This window comes from Eleginops maclovinus, chromosome 14 (genome assembly GCF_036324505.1).
Source record: "Eleginops maclovinus isolate JMC-PN-2008 ecotype Puerto Natales chromosome 14, JC_Emac_rtc_rv5, whole genome shotgun sequence".
NCBI classification, from domain to species: Eukaryota; Metazoa; Chordata; class Actinopteri; order Perciformes; family Eleginopidae; genus Eleginops; species Eleginops maclovinus.
The window spans coordinates 12,518,023-12,533,626 of NC_086362.1; the positions used below are offsets into that span (position 1 = coordinate 12,518,023).

At 39.8% G+C, this 15,604-nt stretch overlaps 1 protein-coding gene across 1 annotated transcript; it reads left to right on the forward strand.

Moving 5' to 3' along the window:
- The first annotated feature begins 10,323 nt into the window (after positions 1–10,323).
- On the forward strand, positions 10,324–13,052 carry mblac1 (metallo-beta-lactamase domain containing 1). The gene is made up of 2 exons (XM_063900786.1): positions 10,324–10,822; positions 12,541–13,052. The coding sequence occupies exons 1-2, from the start codon at positions 10,430–10,432 to the stop codon at positions 12,778–12,780; spliced, it is 633 nt and encodes a 210-aa protein (XP_063756856.1). The 5' UTR covers positions 10,324–10,429; the 3' UTR covers positions 12,781–13,052.
- Positions 13,053–15,604: the final 2,552 nt, after the last annotated feature.

Here is a 15,604-nt window from a genome sequence, read left to right on the forward strand (position 1 = left end):
ATTTGCATTTGGTTTTTTGTGCACAGTGCATTGCAATTTGTACTTGGCAGTAGTAACCACCTCTAGGAACATACGAGCCATTGATGTGTCTTACATCATATGTATTTGACTGTATCATTTGCACCAGGCTGCTGTTGTGTGACTCAAGTTTTTTCGGTGTAGGACACTTAATTTCCAGGATTGTGTCAGAGTCAACAAGTCCATCCAGACTCGCACCAAGCCAGCTCTCATTCTCATCCACAATTAGACCTGTTGTCTCAACAGTTAACCCTGTGTTCTCCTCAAACCATTTCCTGGCCAAAGGCTCAGAGGCTTGACCATGCCTGGTTGCGTCATTTCCCGTGAACTTTCCATTTAATTTCCTTTCAATCCAGTTTACTGGATCTTTTTTTGGGGGGACTTTGGCGGCCTCACTACTAGTGATTCTTATTTTTCTTTGATCCATCCATAATTGACTACTTTGGCCCTTTGTTCTTTCTCTAATTTGTTCCCTCATATAGTTGTCAATTTTAACATATTTTTGGAACACTGAATGACAGAGGTCACATTTATGTTCAGCACAATTACTGTGCTCTTTGGGGACTTCATTCCCTGCATCCTTCTGTGGCTTGTCTGTCAGTACATGGTTTAAAATTGTCCCAGGGATTCTGGCCAAGCCAGCCATCTCAGGAGAGGTGAGATGCTGTACAACTGCTGTGTCATTTGCAAATGTTTTTGATGTGATTTTCAAACTCTGACCAGGCCCTTCACATGGACCCTGTAGGTTTTCTATTGAGTCAGGTAAGACATTTTGCAAGGTAGACTTATTCCATGCACAGATCTGGTCTGTACAAGACATTCCAGTCAAACCATGTTTGACTGCCTCCTTGACTTTATACAGTAGTGCTGCAGCGTGGCTGCAGCAGCTTCCTCTGCCAGCCATGCAGTCACACTTCACATTCTCAACATGCCCCCCATCTCTCACTGTAACTTCCACAGTGTGGTGGCTGTGGATGGCCTGGGAAAACCTCACCGATCCTTTCAGTATGACATGGTCGTCCAAAAAGCAATGTAGTATTTGCTCGACCCATCCAGAGCTCAGGTAGTTTTGACCTTCTATCAGTGACCTGTAGTTTTTGTTTTGTTGGTCATCACTGGCCAGCCGAAGAATAAAATACTCCTGAATATCTAAAACGAAGCAAAAAAGTGTTTTTGTTTTTGATCACGTCGCAGCCATATCATGTTAATGAAATGTCATGTAAGCTTGCGTTAGCATGTTGGCTACAACAAACGTCAACACATAGCGATGTGTGTTGACAGTCTATGTTCTTGCTGTATCCTATTTTAATATGTCATACTTATTACTGAAACAAGTATTTAATTCCAACATTAATAATTACATTATTTTTTAATCACGTGGGCTGTCCTTAAAGATTAAATGCTAGTTAGCATGCTAAGGTCAGTAAGTCAATTCAACGGAAGCTAGCTGTGTTTACATCTCCTTCTACTTTCCGTTTACTAATATTTAATTATATTAATTCATGAATTAATATCAGTAATTTCAGATACCTTCATCAGTAACTGGAGGCCACTGTCTGACATCGTCCAACCAAGTAACTTTATTCATTTGGGGTTATGGTTATCTTGCTATTATTGATAGCATCAATGACTGTTGAATGGATAATGAGTGTAATGATTGAGCACGCACACCGCAGCAATGGCCCCGTCGCTAGATGGCGACATACACAAATCGCTCACCGAATCGGTGTATAGAACATAGAAGTGTCTCCATTTCATTTCCGTATGGTATTTATTAATGGAATATTATGCAATGAAAACATGAGCTAAAATAGGGTGACCAGATTTGAGGTGGCGAAAAAGAGGACACCAGATTTGAGGTGGCGAAAAAGAGGACACTTGCGATTGTTGGGGGGTGGGGGGAAGCGCCAGTCAATTTAAGTACACGCTTAATGGTCCCAACAGTGAAAACCGGACGTTTTTATGAATTTATAAAACCCCCCGGACGCTCCGGACAGGACGTAAAAAGAGGACATGTCCGGGCAAAAGAGGACGTCTGGTCACTCTAGCTAAAAGTAGTTTTTTTGCACTTCTCCCCTCTGTCTAAATTTGAAGAGTACATCACTACTAAGGACACATTTGACACCACTCAGCCAATGATATCGCAGTTTATGAATTCAAGAACTCCAAGCAATACCTACAGCTTTAATCATCCACAGCAGAGAGCCATCAGCAACTCAATCCTGTCGGATCTGATAATTGACTGCAACCTGCCACTATCCATAATTGAACACCCAAGCTTTCAGCACTTTTTGACTGTAGTGGACAGCAGGTACGCCCCTGTAAGCCGCAGGACAATAACCACGAAGCTGGATGAGGTAGTGGCTGAGCGACGGATGAAGCTAAAATCAGACCTAGGAAATGCAGATAGTGTGTCGGTGACTGTAGTTATATGGTCCGACAGACAGATGAGGGGGTTCTTTGGGGTAACAGTACACTGGCTGATGACTTCAGCTGATGACTCCCTCTCTTTGAAGTCGGCTTTACTGGCATGCAGCCGTTTCAAAGGATCACATACTGGTGAAAGGATTTGTGAGGAGTTTCAGCAGGTGTGTGAAGATTTCAAGCTGAGAAGGAAGTTGGACCACATTATCTGTGATAATGCGGCCAACATGAAGAAGGCCTTCACCACCTGCTTTCCAGGTCAAGAGGAAGAAGAAGACCTAGACAATGCTGATCTGTGGAATGACCTATCACCAGAGGATCAAGAGAGGGTTGACCTCTTTATCATGGCGAAGAGTGAATGCAGAATGCAGTGTTTTGCACACTGCAACTGGTCGTGAGAGATGGCCTGAAAGAGACCAGAATTGTTGGTGCAGCCATTGCGAAAGCCTCCAGGTTGAGCCACATTCTCCATACAAGCTGCTCATTCAAAGAAATGTTCGAGTGTGAGTTTGGTCAGCGTGGAATCCCTGTCTCTCACACACTCTCTCTCTCTCACACACACACTCTCTCTCTCTTTCTCTCTCACACACACACACACTCTCTCTTTCTCTCTCTCTCTCACACACACACACACCCTCTCTCTCTCTCTCTCTCTCTCTCCCCCTCACACACACACACACACACACACACACACACATTCACAACATACAGTATGAGAGAGTGAGGCCTTTTTGAAGGAGTAGTGGACATAGAAGTTGTATTTGTTCAAGTTCATTCCTTCTTGCACTTCTTTGTCTTCTGTCTTTTGCAACACATTAAAAAAAAGGACTGTCTTTTGCAACACATTAAAAAAAAAGGACTGTCTTTTGCAACATATTGAAAAAATGGTTGTAAATAAAAGGAAGTGGTTTGCTGCTGTTCTCAAGATAAACTACTGTGTTGAGTACTCTGTCTGGTAATTATTGTTTGGTACACCAGGCCCTGTAGTCGTTCCTAGTAATTCTGATCCTGCTGGTCCGAGTGAGTATTTATAATTATTCTTTAGCCTTATATCCCCTTCCTCTATTTGTTAGCCCTTTTGTGCAAATGAGGGCTACATAAAACTTAGGCTGCAGTCTCTTAAAGTTTTAAGATGGTTGTCTTCCAGGTTATTATATTTCTATGACTTGACTTGTGACTTGCTTGACCTAAGCTATGACTTGACTCGACTCTCACAAAAATGACTTGGGACTTGCTTGAGACTTGAAGGTTAAGACTTGAGACTTGCTTGAGACTTGCATATGTGTGACTTACTCCCATCTTTGCCGGACACACTGAAAAATGCTCGTGCGCTTCCCCCCCCCCCTCTCTCACTCTCTCTCACACACACACACACACAGACATTCTCTCTCTCTCTCTCTCACTCACTCACTCACTCACTCACTCACTCACTCACTCACTCACTCACTCACTCACTCACTCACTTGTGCTGTTATTGTGCAAGTCTAGTGTGGAGGCAAGTATTCCAGTGTGTTTTGGCACCCATTAATATGAAAGTTTTTTTCAGTGTGCAGTGAAATATTTTTTTCAGTGTGCAGAGACATATTTTTTCAGTGTGCAGAGACAGTTTCAGTGGGAAGGGGAGAGAATTCCAGTGTGTTTTGACACCCATTAATATATATGAAAGTTATTTCCAGTGTGCCGTGAAATATTTTTTCAGTGTGCAGAGACAGTTTCAGTGGGAAGGGGAGAGAATTCCAGTGTGTTATGGCCTAAACGGCCCCTCATACCTGCGCGTTCCCTCTGCCTTCCGCCAACCCGAACGTCCGCCTCCCGTCGGCCAGCTCCATGCTGTGGCCCTCTGGTTTGAATGTGCTGTCGAAGGTCTTGAACCGGCTTCTGTCGTTCAGCATGTGGGATGTCGCGCCTGTGTCGACGACCAACCCTTTTCCCTCGATCTGCCGCTGCTGCGCTGGCTTGCAGGTGTCCTCGGTCTCTGCCCGGAATGTGACGTCGTCTCCCGCGGGTCCCCGCGCGCCGATCCGTCCTCCACCACTCGCTGCATGACCGCCGCCGCTGCCATCTTCAGCGCGAGCGCACCTAGAGCTTTGTGCACGCTCTCTCTTTTCTTTCTTTCTCACTCGGTGCCTCGCCAGCACCTCTGAGCGCTGTAAAGATCTGCTCTGCCCGGATAATGTACTCAGTTACAGTCTCTGTATCCGCTTTCTTCAGCAAGGTCAACGTAATGTAGCTACATAGAAACAATCCGTGGCCTACCTTTGCCAATGTAGTGCTCTCTCAGCACTTGCAGACTCTCACGCCCCTTGTTTTTAGTGTCTCTGAATATCAGTCCCAAACTCACGTTATCCAGCAATGGCGCCAACGCGCAGTATGCGTCCACATTCAGTTCATTATCCTTGCCTCGTTCCTCAACGGTCAGCGGTCCACCAGGCTCATTCAGAATAGTCTCTTTTAATCCAACACGGTGCATGCAACACAGCATCCGTTCTTCCCAGAGCTCATATTCTTCGGCCCTACCGTCGAACGTCGGCCACTTTGCCTTTTGGTTTGCCTTTCTTCTCAGCTTTAGCTTAGCTCCCCGGTTCTACCGCACTAAACTAGCTACCACACTTTTAGCTAACTAGCTAACGTGTTCGTCACCACACTTTCCGTTGTTGCAACTACTGTCGTCGTTACTGGGCCCATAACCTGTTAGCAGGAGTACTGCCAACACACAGCAGGAGTCCAATAGTGCAACACTAGAAAGGTAGACGAGACGAATTCTTCCTTCAGCCTTTAGGGCATATTTATTATATAGCAAACCAAGGAACTGCTCTTCCAGCCTTCATCATATTGGGCGCGGGCCAAGAGAAAAATCACGCGCAGAACATAGGGGGTGTGACGTCACCAATCATATTCATCTCATATAAAATCAATAGCACCCCCTTATGGTGTGGAACAGGTAAGTAGTACAGAATACATCTCAGTCAATCATACACACATATGTCAACATTGCCTTTACTGAGGAGAATTTCTTTTCAAATACATAAGCAATCTGTCTAATCCAAATGATCCAGCGTCCCCTAAATCTTCAAAATCGATATTGGCCTTTGCTCGTTAAAACTATCATTTTTGAATCCTTAAAATGTCAGAAATGGACTCAGCATCCTCAAAAGCCAAGCCATTTTTTAAGCTATTGTCCACATAGGCTATAACGGTAATTAATGCTAATTAACACAACTGATGCTAATTGTGCAAATTGCCCAACATGCAAGTTAGCCTCTGGCAGTTTTTATGTGCTGTGGACCCCTACTATACATTTCTAACATAGACTTTGGGGTACTCAACATTTCTGGGTTCCCACTGCTGGCAACTAGACTAAATAAAACACTGGGACCAGTCCAACTGCAGTCAGCATGTCGTTGTGTCCCTGGGCAAGACATTTCAACATAAAAAACAAACAAACAAAGAATGAGCAAGTCTATTTAGTCCAAAAGCTAACAGATGACAGGAAATGCATTACTGTTTTGTTAATGAATTCAACAAAGGGTTAATAAACATGTTCAGTTCCAGCTCCTCGGCCCATCTGAGGATCAGCCTCCTGCTGCTCTGCAGGCTGCCTGGCTCTCCCCCCCTCTGGTACAGCCCTCTGTCTCGCTTCACCTGAGTTAAGTGAAGATGAATCATTTGTATTTTGTCATAATGTAAGTGTTTCTGTTTCGGAATTGTGAAAGTATGAATTTGCCCAAAATATAAAAAAGTAAGCCTGTAAGCTGTCTTCATAAGTCTGCATCCAGAATCAAAAAACTAACATTTATGTAAAAGAAAATTGTGTTCAGGGAGATTGAATGTTTTTCATAGCTGCACAATAGTGTGTTCAGCAGTACCTGCAGATCCTGTTCACCTCATCTGCCAGTTTATGAAGATGCTGCAGGCACTCTGTCCGAGTCCGCATTGACTTAGGATCAGGCTGAAAAGAAACAAAGGTAATCCAGTGGGTGCATTAAGGGACATTTATTTACACTTTCACAATCTTCAATACATTTTCAATGATAACTTGAGTGCTTTCAAGTATTCAACAATCTGTGTCCTCCTCATATCCGATATTTGTTGTTGGTTAGTTTACCTGAAATTCACGGAGGTCTGGTCTATTCCATGGTATCGAGTAGGAGAAACGTTGGATCCTTGGAACTTTGCACTTGTAGAAAACAATGCAACATTTGATTAATATGAACAAATCCACATATACACAGATGGGACATCATGAAAGCATCACATGTACAGTTAAATAAAAATATATCGAAACAAAAGGAGTGAGGGTAAACCTCTATTGTGGCTATAAAATAATGAATACTACTGCTACTACTACTACTACTACTACTACTACTACTACTACTACTACTACTACTACTACTACTACTGCTACTACTAATACTACTACTACTACTAATACTACTACTACTACTACTACTACTACTACTACTACTACTACTACTACTGCTACTACTACTACTACTACTACTACTACTACTACTACTACTATTACTACTACTACTACTGCTACTACTACTAATAACAATAACACTAAAAAGAATATAAGAACAATAATAGTTTAGTATAATGTGTTTTATATCAAATAACAGTATTTTTGGTGGCATATTATCATTGAGGGACAATGACAAGATAGTGTACAATAAAATGTATCAAATTGTTTATCAAAGTTTACGGTAATACTTTGTTCTAGGCATGACAAATGTAGTGCACAATTATCTTCACAATTGAGACTCACCATAGTGATCTGATAATCATCAGAATATGCTTAATTATTGAAATGTTAATGCAATATACTGAAATCGCTCTCACTTTTTTTACTATGCAGTTTGACACACTAATGTTGAAGGAACCATAAGCTATGCCCGTATCCTTGTATGCACCAGGTAATGGAAAAAGTTGAATTGTTCTCTCTCTTGTTACAGGTGTTGAATAAACTCCCTTGCTACTTAAGTTTGTGTAGAGTTGTTTGCATTATTTATTTCGGCACAATGTGTCGATCACACAACATGAATACCTGCTTCTTGGTGAGCTTGGTTCCAGCACAGCTCCATGCAAGGATAGGAAATTTTCTCGCCATCCTTGACCCAAAGTCAGCTGAGAGAGAGAGAGAGAGAGAGAAGGAACATACATGTGACCACATAAAACAGCAGATAGAATATACATGTAAATATATATAAATGCACTGAGAAAACTGAAACGTTGACTTTAATTAAATGCATTAGGTCGACAATTGTCACATAATCCTATTAGGTTGGTAGAAAGCAGTAATATTAAGTTGAACCTATGAAAACCCATTTCAACTTAATATATACATTTATATATACATTTAAATGTTGACTTTAATTTGATTAAAGTCAACATTTCATTTTTTTCACTGTATCTTGCAATGTTCAAAAAGTTATGAAACTACATTTTTTTAAGCCACAATCTTTCCCTAGCCATATGGTTATTGTCCTGTTTTTAGTAAAAGTGTTACATTCTGTCTGAGACAAATGATATTTTACAAAAAGTTATGTTAGACTCGCATATATAATACAATGAAACACGAGTAGTTCCTTCTGATAAATTTGGCCAACTACCAAAGAAACATATTGTGTACTACCCAATACAAACATAAAACACATCTAACAAGAGCTTCTTTAAACCACAAATACAGTAAATAGTGATCTGAGGAGTTAAATGACTTACTCGCTGCAGTTATTGCAAATTATGTTGCAAGACCAGAATCAGAATCAGAATACCTTTAATCATCCCACAGGGGGGACGTTTTCATTTGTACAGCAGAAAGAGCCACATTAATATTAAACCCAGATACCAAAATATATTCTACAATCACACAATTTACAAAATACACAAAAATAGACCTCAGAAACCAGCCATATAGTATAGCTGCCAGATATATATTGCACAGTTATTAACACAACCGGGGGTGTTATAGTCAGTGATGTTATATGTGTGGGGGTTTACCGGGGGCCATGATGGTTATACAGTCTGACTGCTGCAGGAAGGAAGGACCTGCTGTATCTCTCCGTGAGACACCGCGCGTGCAGCAGCCTGTCTCTGAAGGAGCTGCACAGTGCGGACAGGGTGTCCTGGAGGGGGTGGGACACATTGTTCAGCAGGAAGGACAACTTGGCTGCCATTCTCCTGTCTCCCACCACCTCCACAGTGTCCAGAGGACTCCCCAGGACAGAGCTGGCCTTCTTTATGAGTCTGTTCAGTCTCTTCCTGTCAGCAACTGAGATGCTGCAGCCCCAGCAGGCCACACCATATAGAAGATGGCTGATGCCCCCACAGAGTCATAGAAAGTCTGAAGGAGTGCCCCCTGCACCCCAAAAGACCTCAGTCTCCTCAGCAGAAAGAGTCTGTTCTGTCCCTTCTTGCATAGAGCAGCAGAGTTGTCAGGCCAGTCCAGTTTGTTGTTCAAATGAACACCCAGGTATTTGTAGGATTTCACAATCTCTATGTCCACTCCCTGGATGTTCACTGGGTTTGGGAGTGTTGGCCCCGCCTGAAATTCACCACCAGTGTACAAGTAATGCAGATGAAGTATGTATACATGTCAAAAATTAATAAAGCAATAAGCTAAGCTAAAGAAAATGCTGTAAGTGAAGAAGTAAATGCAGGATTATATGTACATGTAAATAGATTAATACAAGAACAGAATGTCAAATTAAATATTGCAGTGAAAAAATAAGACACTGTGTATTGATGTCTGTCTACGTTCAGGCACAATGAAAACTTCTTTCAGTTTGAGTTGAAGCATGCAATTAAAGTATAATTTAAGTATCTCACTGCTTTGAAACACGTATGCGTCCCTGATCAATCTGACCAAAGGAACATTGGTCAAAATGCAGCACAAACATTTAAGGAAAAACTATGAAAGGCTTCCTTTTTATGTGTGGTCTACTTTAATTTAATGTATTACATCAACAGATTTCACATAACTGTATTAGGTTAGTTGAAAACAATAATATGAAATTGAAGTAAAAAACATTAGGTTTAACTTAATATTATCACTTTTAACTAACCTAATACAGTTATAGGAAATCTGTGAACATAACACATTTAATTCAAGTCAACGTTTCAGTTTTTTTCAGTGCAGTGAATGTGATCTAAAGCTTAAAATGACTTACTGTCCGAGAAGTGTCCCTTTTTTGACTTGTGATTCAGGAACATGATCTGTTTATTAATGTCTGAACTTGAGACTTTGGACCTTTTAATACTGATTTCACTTTAAAACCCACTTTAAGAAGTAAATGTCTACGTGTGGAGACATTTTTTATAAGACATCTTGACATTTAAACTGATCAGTCAGTTAAACTGAAAGCAAAGGATGTACTATTATACTATGAAAACAAAAAACTGAACGTTCAAGTGACTGTCACTATTATTCATTTTACTGGGGAATTTATTTGTTATCCACAAAACCAATTGCCAAGGTTTCTCCTGTTGTTTGAACCCATCAGGCATTAATTTAAGAATTTAGTAAAAAAGGTAAAACGCACATATAGTGTAAGATTAGATTCATTCAAGTTGCTCACTTGTGGTGTAAGGTGTTTTATTTTTATTTCCATTTTCAGAAATTATTTAATAACAAGGTGTACATGACAAAATAAACACAGATACATAAATTAACTACATAACAATCGACAAATCAGGAGAAAAAAAAACACAAATTAAAATGAACTTATAGCTTACACATAATGGAAACAACATTAATACTCTGTACATTCATTGTCGGATCTTACCACCTGGTACTTATAAATGTTTTGTGTTCTATCATTACATGTAATATCATGGTTTTACCCACTCCGGTCCAGCAGGTGGCAGCATGCAGCTATGATGATGCTTGCAGTTACCAGCTGGTCCGTGCCAGAGCCTTACACACACCATGGTGACAGACAGTGGGACAGACACATATTAAAGTGGTCAGTGGTCAGTTTCAGACACCATGTTCCAAACTGTCCCTTTCTCCGAGGCTCAGGCGCATTTCCCCGGTCAGCCGTACTCCGTGTCCGTCCTTAAAGTCGGCTACTGTCTCCCTCAAACTGATGGGACGTTCAGGGCCGACGGAACTATCACCCTGATAACGGGACCCAAGACTATTCTGGTGGACACCGGTGGTCCATGGGACCGGGAGTTTCTCCTAACCATACTGAAAGAGAAAGGTCTGGAACCTGGGGACGTTGACGTGGTCGTGGGGACTCACGGACATTCAGACCACGTGGGAAATCTCAGCGTTTTCCCGGCGGCAGTGATGATAGTAGGGTATGACGTCAGTGATGGAGACAGGTACCGCCCCAACCAGCTAGCAGAGGGAAAGGAGTACTCTATTGATGAGCAGGTATGTTCCTTAAGGTTATTATTTGACTATTCTCACAACCATGGGCGTTGCCACAATATAATTTGCCATCAAAAATATTAGTGCATGGCTGCATTTTAGTCCAGCGTTCTTTCCATTGATTCACAATCAAATCCGTTCCACTTTATCATAGGGAGAATACCCATATCAATAGAAATCCACTCCGCGTTTTCCTGGTTTCCTACACGCAGCTGCATCACGCACGCAACAAGCCTATGTTGAGAGTCGGATCAACGACAGACAGACTTCAGCAACAGTCAGTCCAAATGTCCAGTTTTTGTTAACTTTTCTCCTAGGTACACATTTTATGTTTCCTCATAACTTGTATGAGATATTTTGTTGCATGACATTAATGTAGGGCTTTATGTTGCCTCAAAGTTACCTCATTATTTTCTAATTAACTCAGTTTTTTTTTTAAATCCTCATCTTTTGCTCTCATTAAATAGAGAATAAAGTGCCAAGAAAGTTGTCAGTGTCAGTCCTCTGTGTATTACACCAGAACATAATAGTAGTCAGTAATTGCAGACTGTGCCAGCTCCAAGAAAAAACAATGAAAGATGGAGATCATTTTCAATCTAAAAACATGGTCAAATGCACCAGAATGCAGGAAATGGCATCCACTTCTTTCAAAATGTTATGGGGGGAAAATTGTGCCCAAGTAAATGTACTAAAGTATTGGCATCAAAATATACTTAAAGTTCCAGTATGGCCCATATCAGATTTAATCTCAATGTTGCACCTGGTAAAGGTGGGGAAGGGACATTTTAAATAAGTACAATACTTGAGTAAATGTGCTTAGTTACATTGCAACACTGGTTGTCAGTTATCTTAATTTAATAACATGAATACTATATGTATGTACAACAGTTGAAACCCTACTACATTGTAGCAGCAACAGTGAATTAATCAAATATATATTCTCAACTTGAATAAAATGTTTATGGTTTTCATTGACCCCGAGACCAACATGGTCGAGGTTGAAACATGACTTAAAGGGATAGTCTGGCGAAAATTGACCCCAGGGTCTTTTTCTGCTTGAAAACTGATCAAGTAAGCCCTCCAGATAAAACGAAGCACCAACAACGTAGTTTGCAAACCCCAAGTTTATTAAAAAGAACTGTTTTACAAGACTTACCAACTGCCCCCCATTCCAGCTCCTCTCCAAGGAAAGACCACACAAGTCGATTATCGAATGCACGAGAGTTCAGTTAAAGGAGGAATGTTTTGGAATGTATATTATGGTTTTTATCGAGCAACAGAAAAATAATCGTTAGACTAATCGTCCAATTAGTCTTTAGATTAGTCGACTAATTGATAAAATAATCGCCCGATTAATCGTTTAAAAAATAATCGTTTACCCCCAGCCCTATTGTGTACACATACATTTTTTTTTACAGAAATACACATACACCTGCGCACAATGTCAATAAAGTCAAAAAGGTAAAACATAAATAATTAACTACTATGCACCGATTTAAATATACTACCACGGAAAGAAATGAAGAGACCACTCCACATGTTCCTGAATCTCTTTCTCTACAGGTATGGCTGCCAGACCAGTGTCTGCTGAATTCCAACACAGAGAAAAATGTTCAGTAGTTTATAGAATAAAATAAAATAAAAATGTATTTCACTCAAAGACATACCTATAAATAATTAAACAAGAGGAAAGGATAATGCTGAAGTGGTCTCTCCCACAGGTGTGTGTAGTTCCCAGTCCAGGCCACACAGAGCAGCACGTCAGCGTCCAGGTGACGGGAACCTCGGTGGGCACAGTGCTGGTTGCAGGGGACTTATTTGAGTGCTGCTCAGACGAGGACAGCTGGCGGGACCTGAGCGTGAACTTTGCAGTGCAGGAGGTCAGTCGGCAGAAGGCGCTACAAACCGCTGATGTCATTATACCCGGACATGGACTCCCTTTTAGAGTCCTGAGGAACTGAGGAGTCAACCCTGGTGCTCCAGAGACCTTTCTCACAGCGGACATTTTGACTTTTCATAGAGGAAAACACAATCCTCTTTTCTGAAGCAAAGGAGATCATGACGTCTGAACATTTTAAGTGACTTACCATTCGTCCCTTCATGGAAAAATTGATTTATACTTTGACAAAAAATATGTTTTACTATAAATATATTTATTGGATGCCTGCAACTTTCTCTTTAACCAAAAAAGGGATAATACCAAATAAATAAATATGTTACTACTGTCTTTAACTTGTACACAGCATCATACACTCCATTTAATCCAAAATATTAAGAAAAACACAAGAATGGATGGATTTTACCAATTTGTGTTCCCAAATCATTTGGAAGGTATTTTAGTTACATACTTAATACCAGGTTTGTTAATATGAATAGTTTGTTAAAAAAAGAATACTAGACCAGGGTATTTGTCTTGAAATGTTGTGACGTTGAAGTCCAAAAAGGGACACATCAAAGCTAACGTTTCTCTCCCTTCCTCTCTACACATTATTCTTTAACATGACTGAAGTGAGGAAAACGGTCTGCCTTTACACTGTGCAATCTGCTATCTAGGGTTTAAGGTGCAGCATCCCTCCATTATGCACTGATTGATTTCAGAGGGCGTACATACCTCCCGAGGGAGCGGCCAGGTGAGAGGTTCCCTGCTCAATGACTTCCAGTATTTACGGATGATTTCCATCGTGAACTAATGCCTGTAAGGTACAGAATCAAAGTAAAAAACGGATGGGTTGTGTGACCCTTCTTTTTCTATTTTGTCCGAACTAAAATATCTGTATTCTGGGCAGTTGGTGCTGCTGATAACCTCGGCAACATATGGTAGATTTGAGGCCTTTAAGTTTGTCAGAGGCTCTGAAACTGCTCTAAATGTCACATCAAGTTAAGATAACACTAACTAACCGATAGCTCCATAATAATTAACTCAAACAGCAACCCTGCTAGAAGCTGTATGAAAACTACAGAATCTCCCAAACTAAATACTTCGATATTTTTGTTGCTGCTAATATTTTATTTTTGTTCAGGAGCTCAAACGCCTCGTTTATAAATGACTTTCAAGACATACCTTTTCAATATATCTGCTACATTTAAAATAATTGTCATTATCATGCACGATATTTCCTGTTGTGTCTTTATTCATAACACATTTATCAAAGTATGTAATCTACTCATAGTATTTGGACACATATGCTACCCTTAGAATATTTAAGACACACACACACACACACACACACACACACACACACACTTTACCTTTGAACTGCTGATGAATGGGTGGAGGTGTGATACCTGTCACGCTACTCTTTCCATCAACTTTAGCATGCAGCATTATCAGTGTATTGGCCAAAATAATGGGAACACCAGTGTGATTGGATACACTCATTTTGTATTACATTAATATTCAGAATATATTTGCTGTATTTGACAAAGGGGAATAAGCAAAGGTGAACTCTTTCCCTTATTATAACTACAATTATTATTATTTTGATTTATAGTATTTACTGTTTTGTTGGTAAACTCCATTAAATGTACATGGACAGGTTAAAATTATCTCAAAGAACACACACTTAGAATATACTACACGCAACGTTACTCTGGCTTTTAATATCTCAAATATTTCACACCATTTTTTATACTTTTTTGTAGTTGTGCATTTAGTATTGTAGTCTAGTAAATTAAATGAACCAATAATATATAAGAATAACTAAGTATATATTATAATAAAAACACAGGTAAATAAGAAAAAAGTTATACAAAAATAATAATAATAATAATAAATACATTTCTAAAAGGACGAGAGTCTAGTAAATGAAGTGAACCAGTAATATTACAAGTATTAATATTAGTATATAATATAATACAAATATGGTAAATGTGAAATATATATTGTAAATACATTAAAAAACACAATATTATTAATAATAATAATAATAATAATAATAATAATAATAATAATAATAATATAATAATAATAATGAAATAATTCATTAATAAAATGACCAAGAGCCCATTAACATGACTCCTCACATCCTTACCTGTTCAGGCTTCTTGCATAACTTATTTTATGACTAATTCAGTGGCCTTGGTTTATTAAAATCAATAGACTTTTCCCAGTCCCATTGTACTCGATATTTCCTGAGACCTGTTGCCGTTTTATTATCTTCCCCCTCCATCTCCTCCTGCACCGTCAGACATGTGGAGAGAGGAATCTCTGCTGGGATATTGTTCCTGAGGGTTCCCTCCCGTTTCTCCCTCTTCTTTGCACATTATGACAACACCGTGTTTTAGGGTGTAAAAATAGCATCAGAGTGGTAGTGCCAGGCACAAAAAGGACGTAGTTATATAACATCACCATAAAGTCATAATAAGCTCAGAGACGGCGTCAATAAAAGCTCATAAAGTTCAACCGTCACACTGTAAATCACCTTTAGCTGGCTGTCATTTAGGGAAACACCGTGTCTGATAATCTTCTGTAAAAGGAACTTTTCTAGAGATAATTGTAGAAGATACAACAGGAAGTAGATTTGTTGCTTTTTCCTATCTGATAAATGAATTCTATATTACTAACGTACTGAAGGAGGCTGTGTGATTCAGATGGGTGGATGTGAACTGAATAAAACCAGAATATTTATCATCTTTATTGTTTATATTAATGACCACCAGACCTTCGATAAGTTAATGAGCAACAACGACTGAAAGTCTGACGTCAGAGTCTATTGATGATAAACGTACTCTTTTATTGTGGGAAAAAGTTCATTCACGATCATGGAAATAGTCGTATGACAGATT

Bases quoted from the DNA above. Each gene is read 5' to 3' on its own strand.
- mblac1 (XM_063900786.1), top strand. From the start codon at position 10,430: ATGTTCCAAACTGTCCCTTTCTCCGAGGCTCAGGCGCATTTCCCCGGT. The intron at 10,823-12,540 runs GTATGTTCCTTA...TCTCTCCCACAG, and splicing joins AGTACTCTATTGATGAGCAG to GTGTGTGTAGTTCCCAGTCC.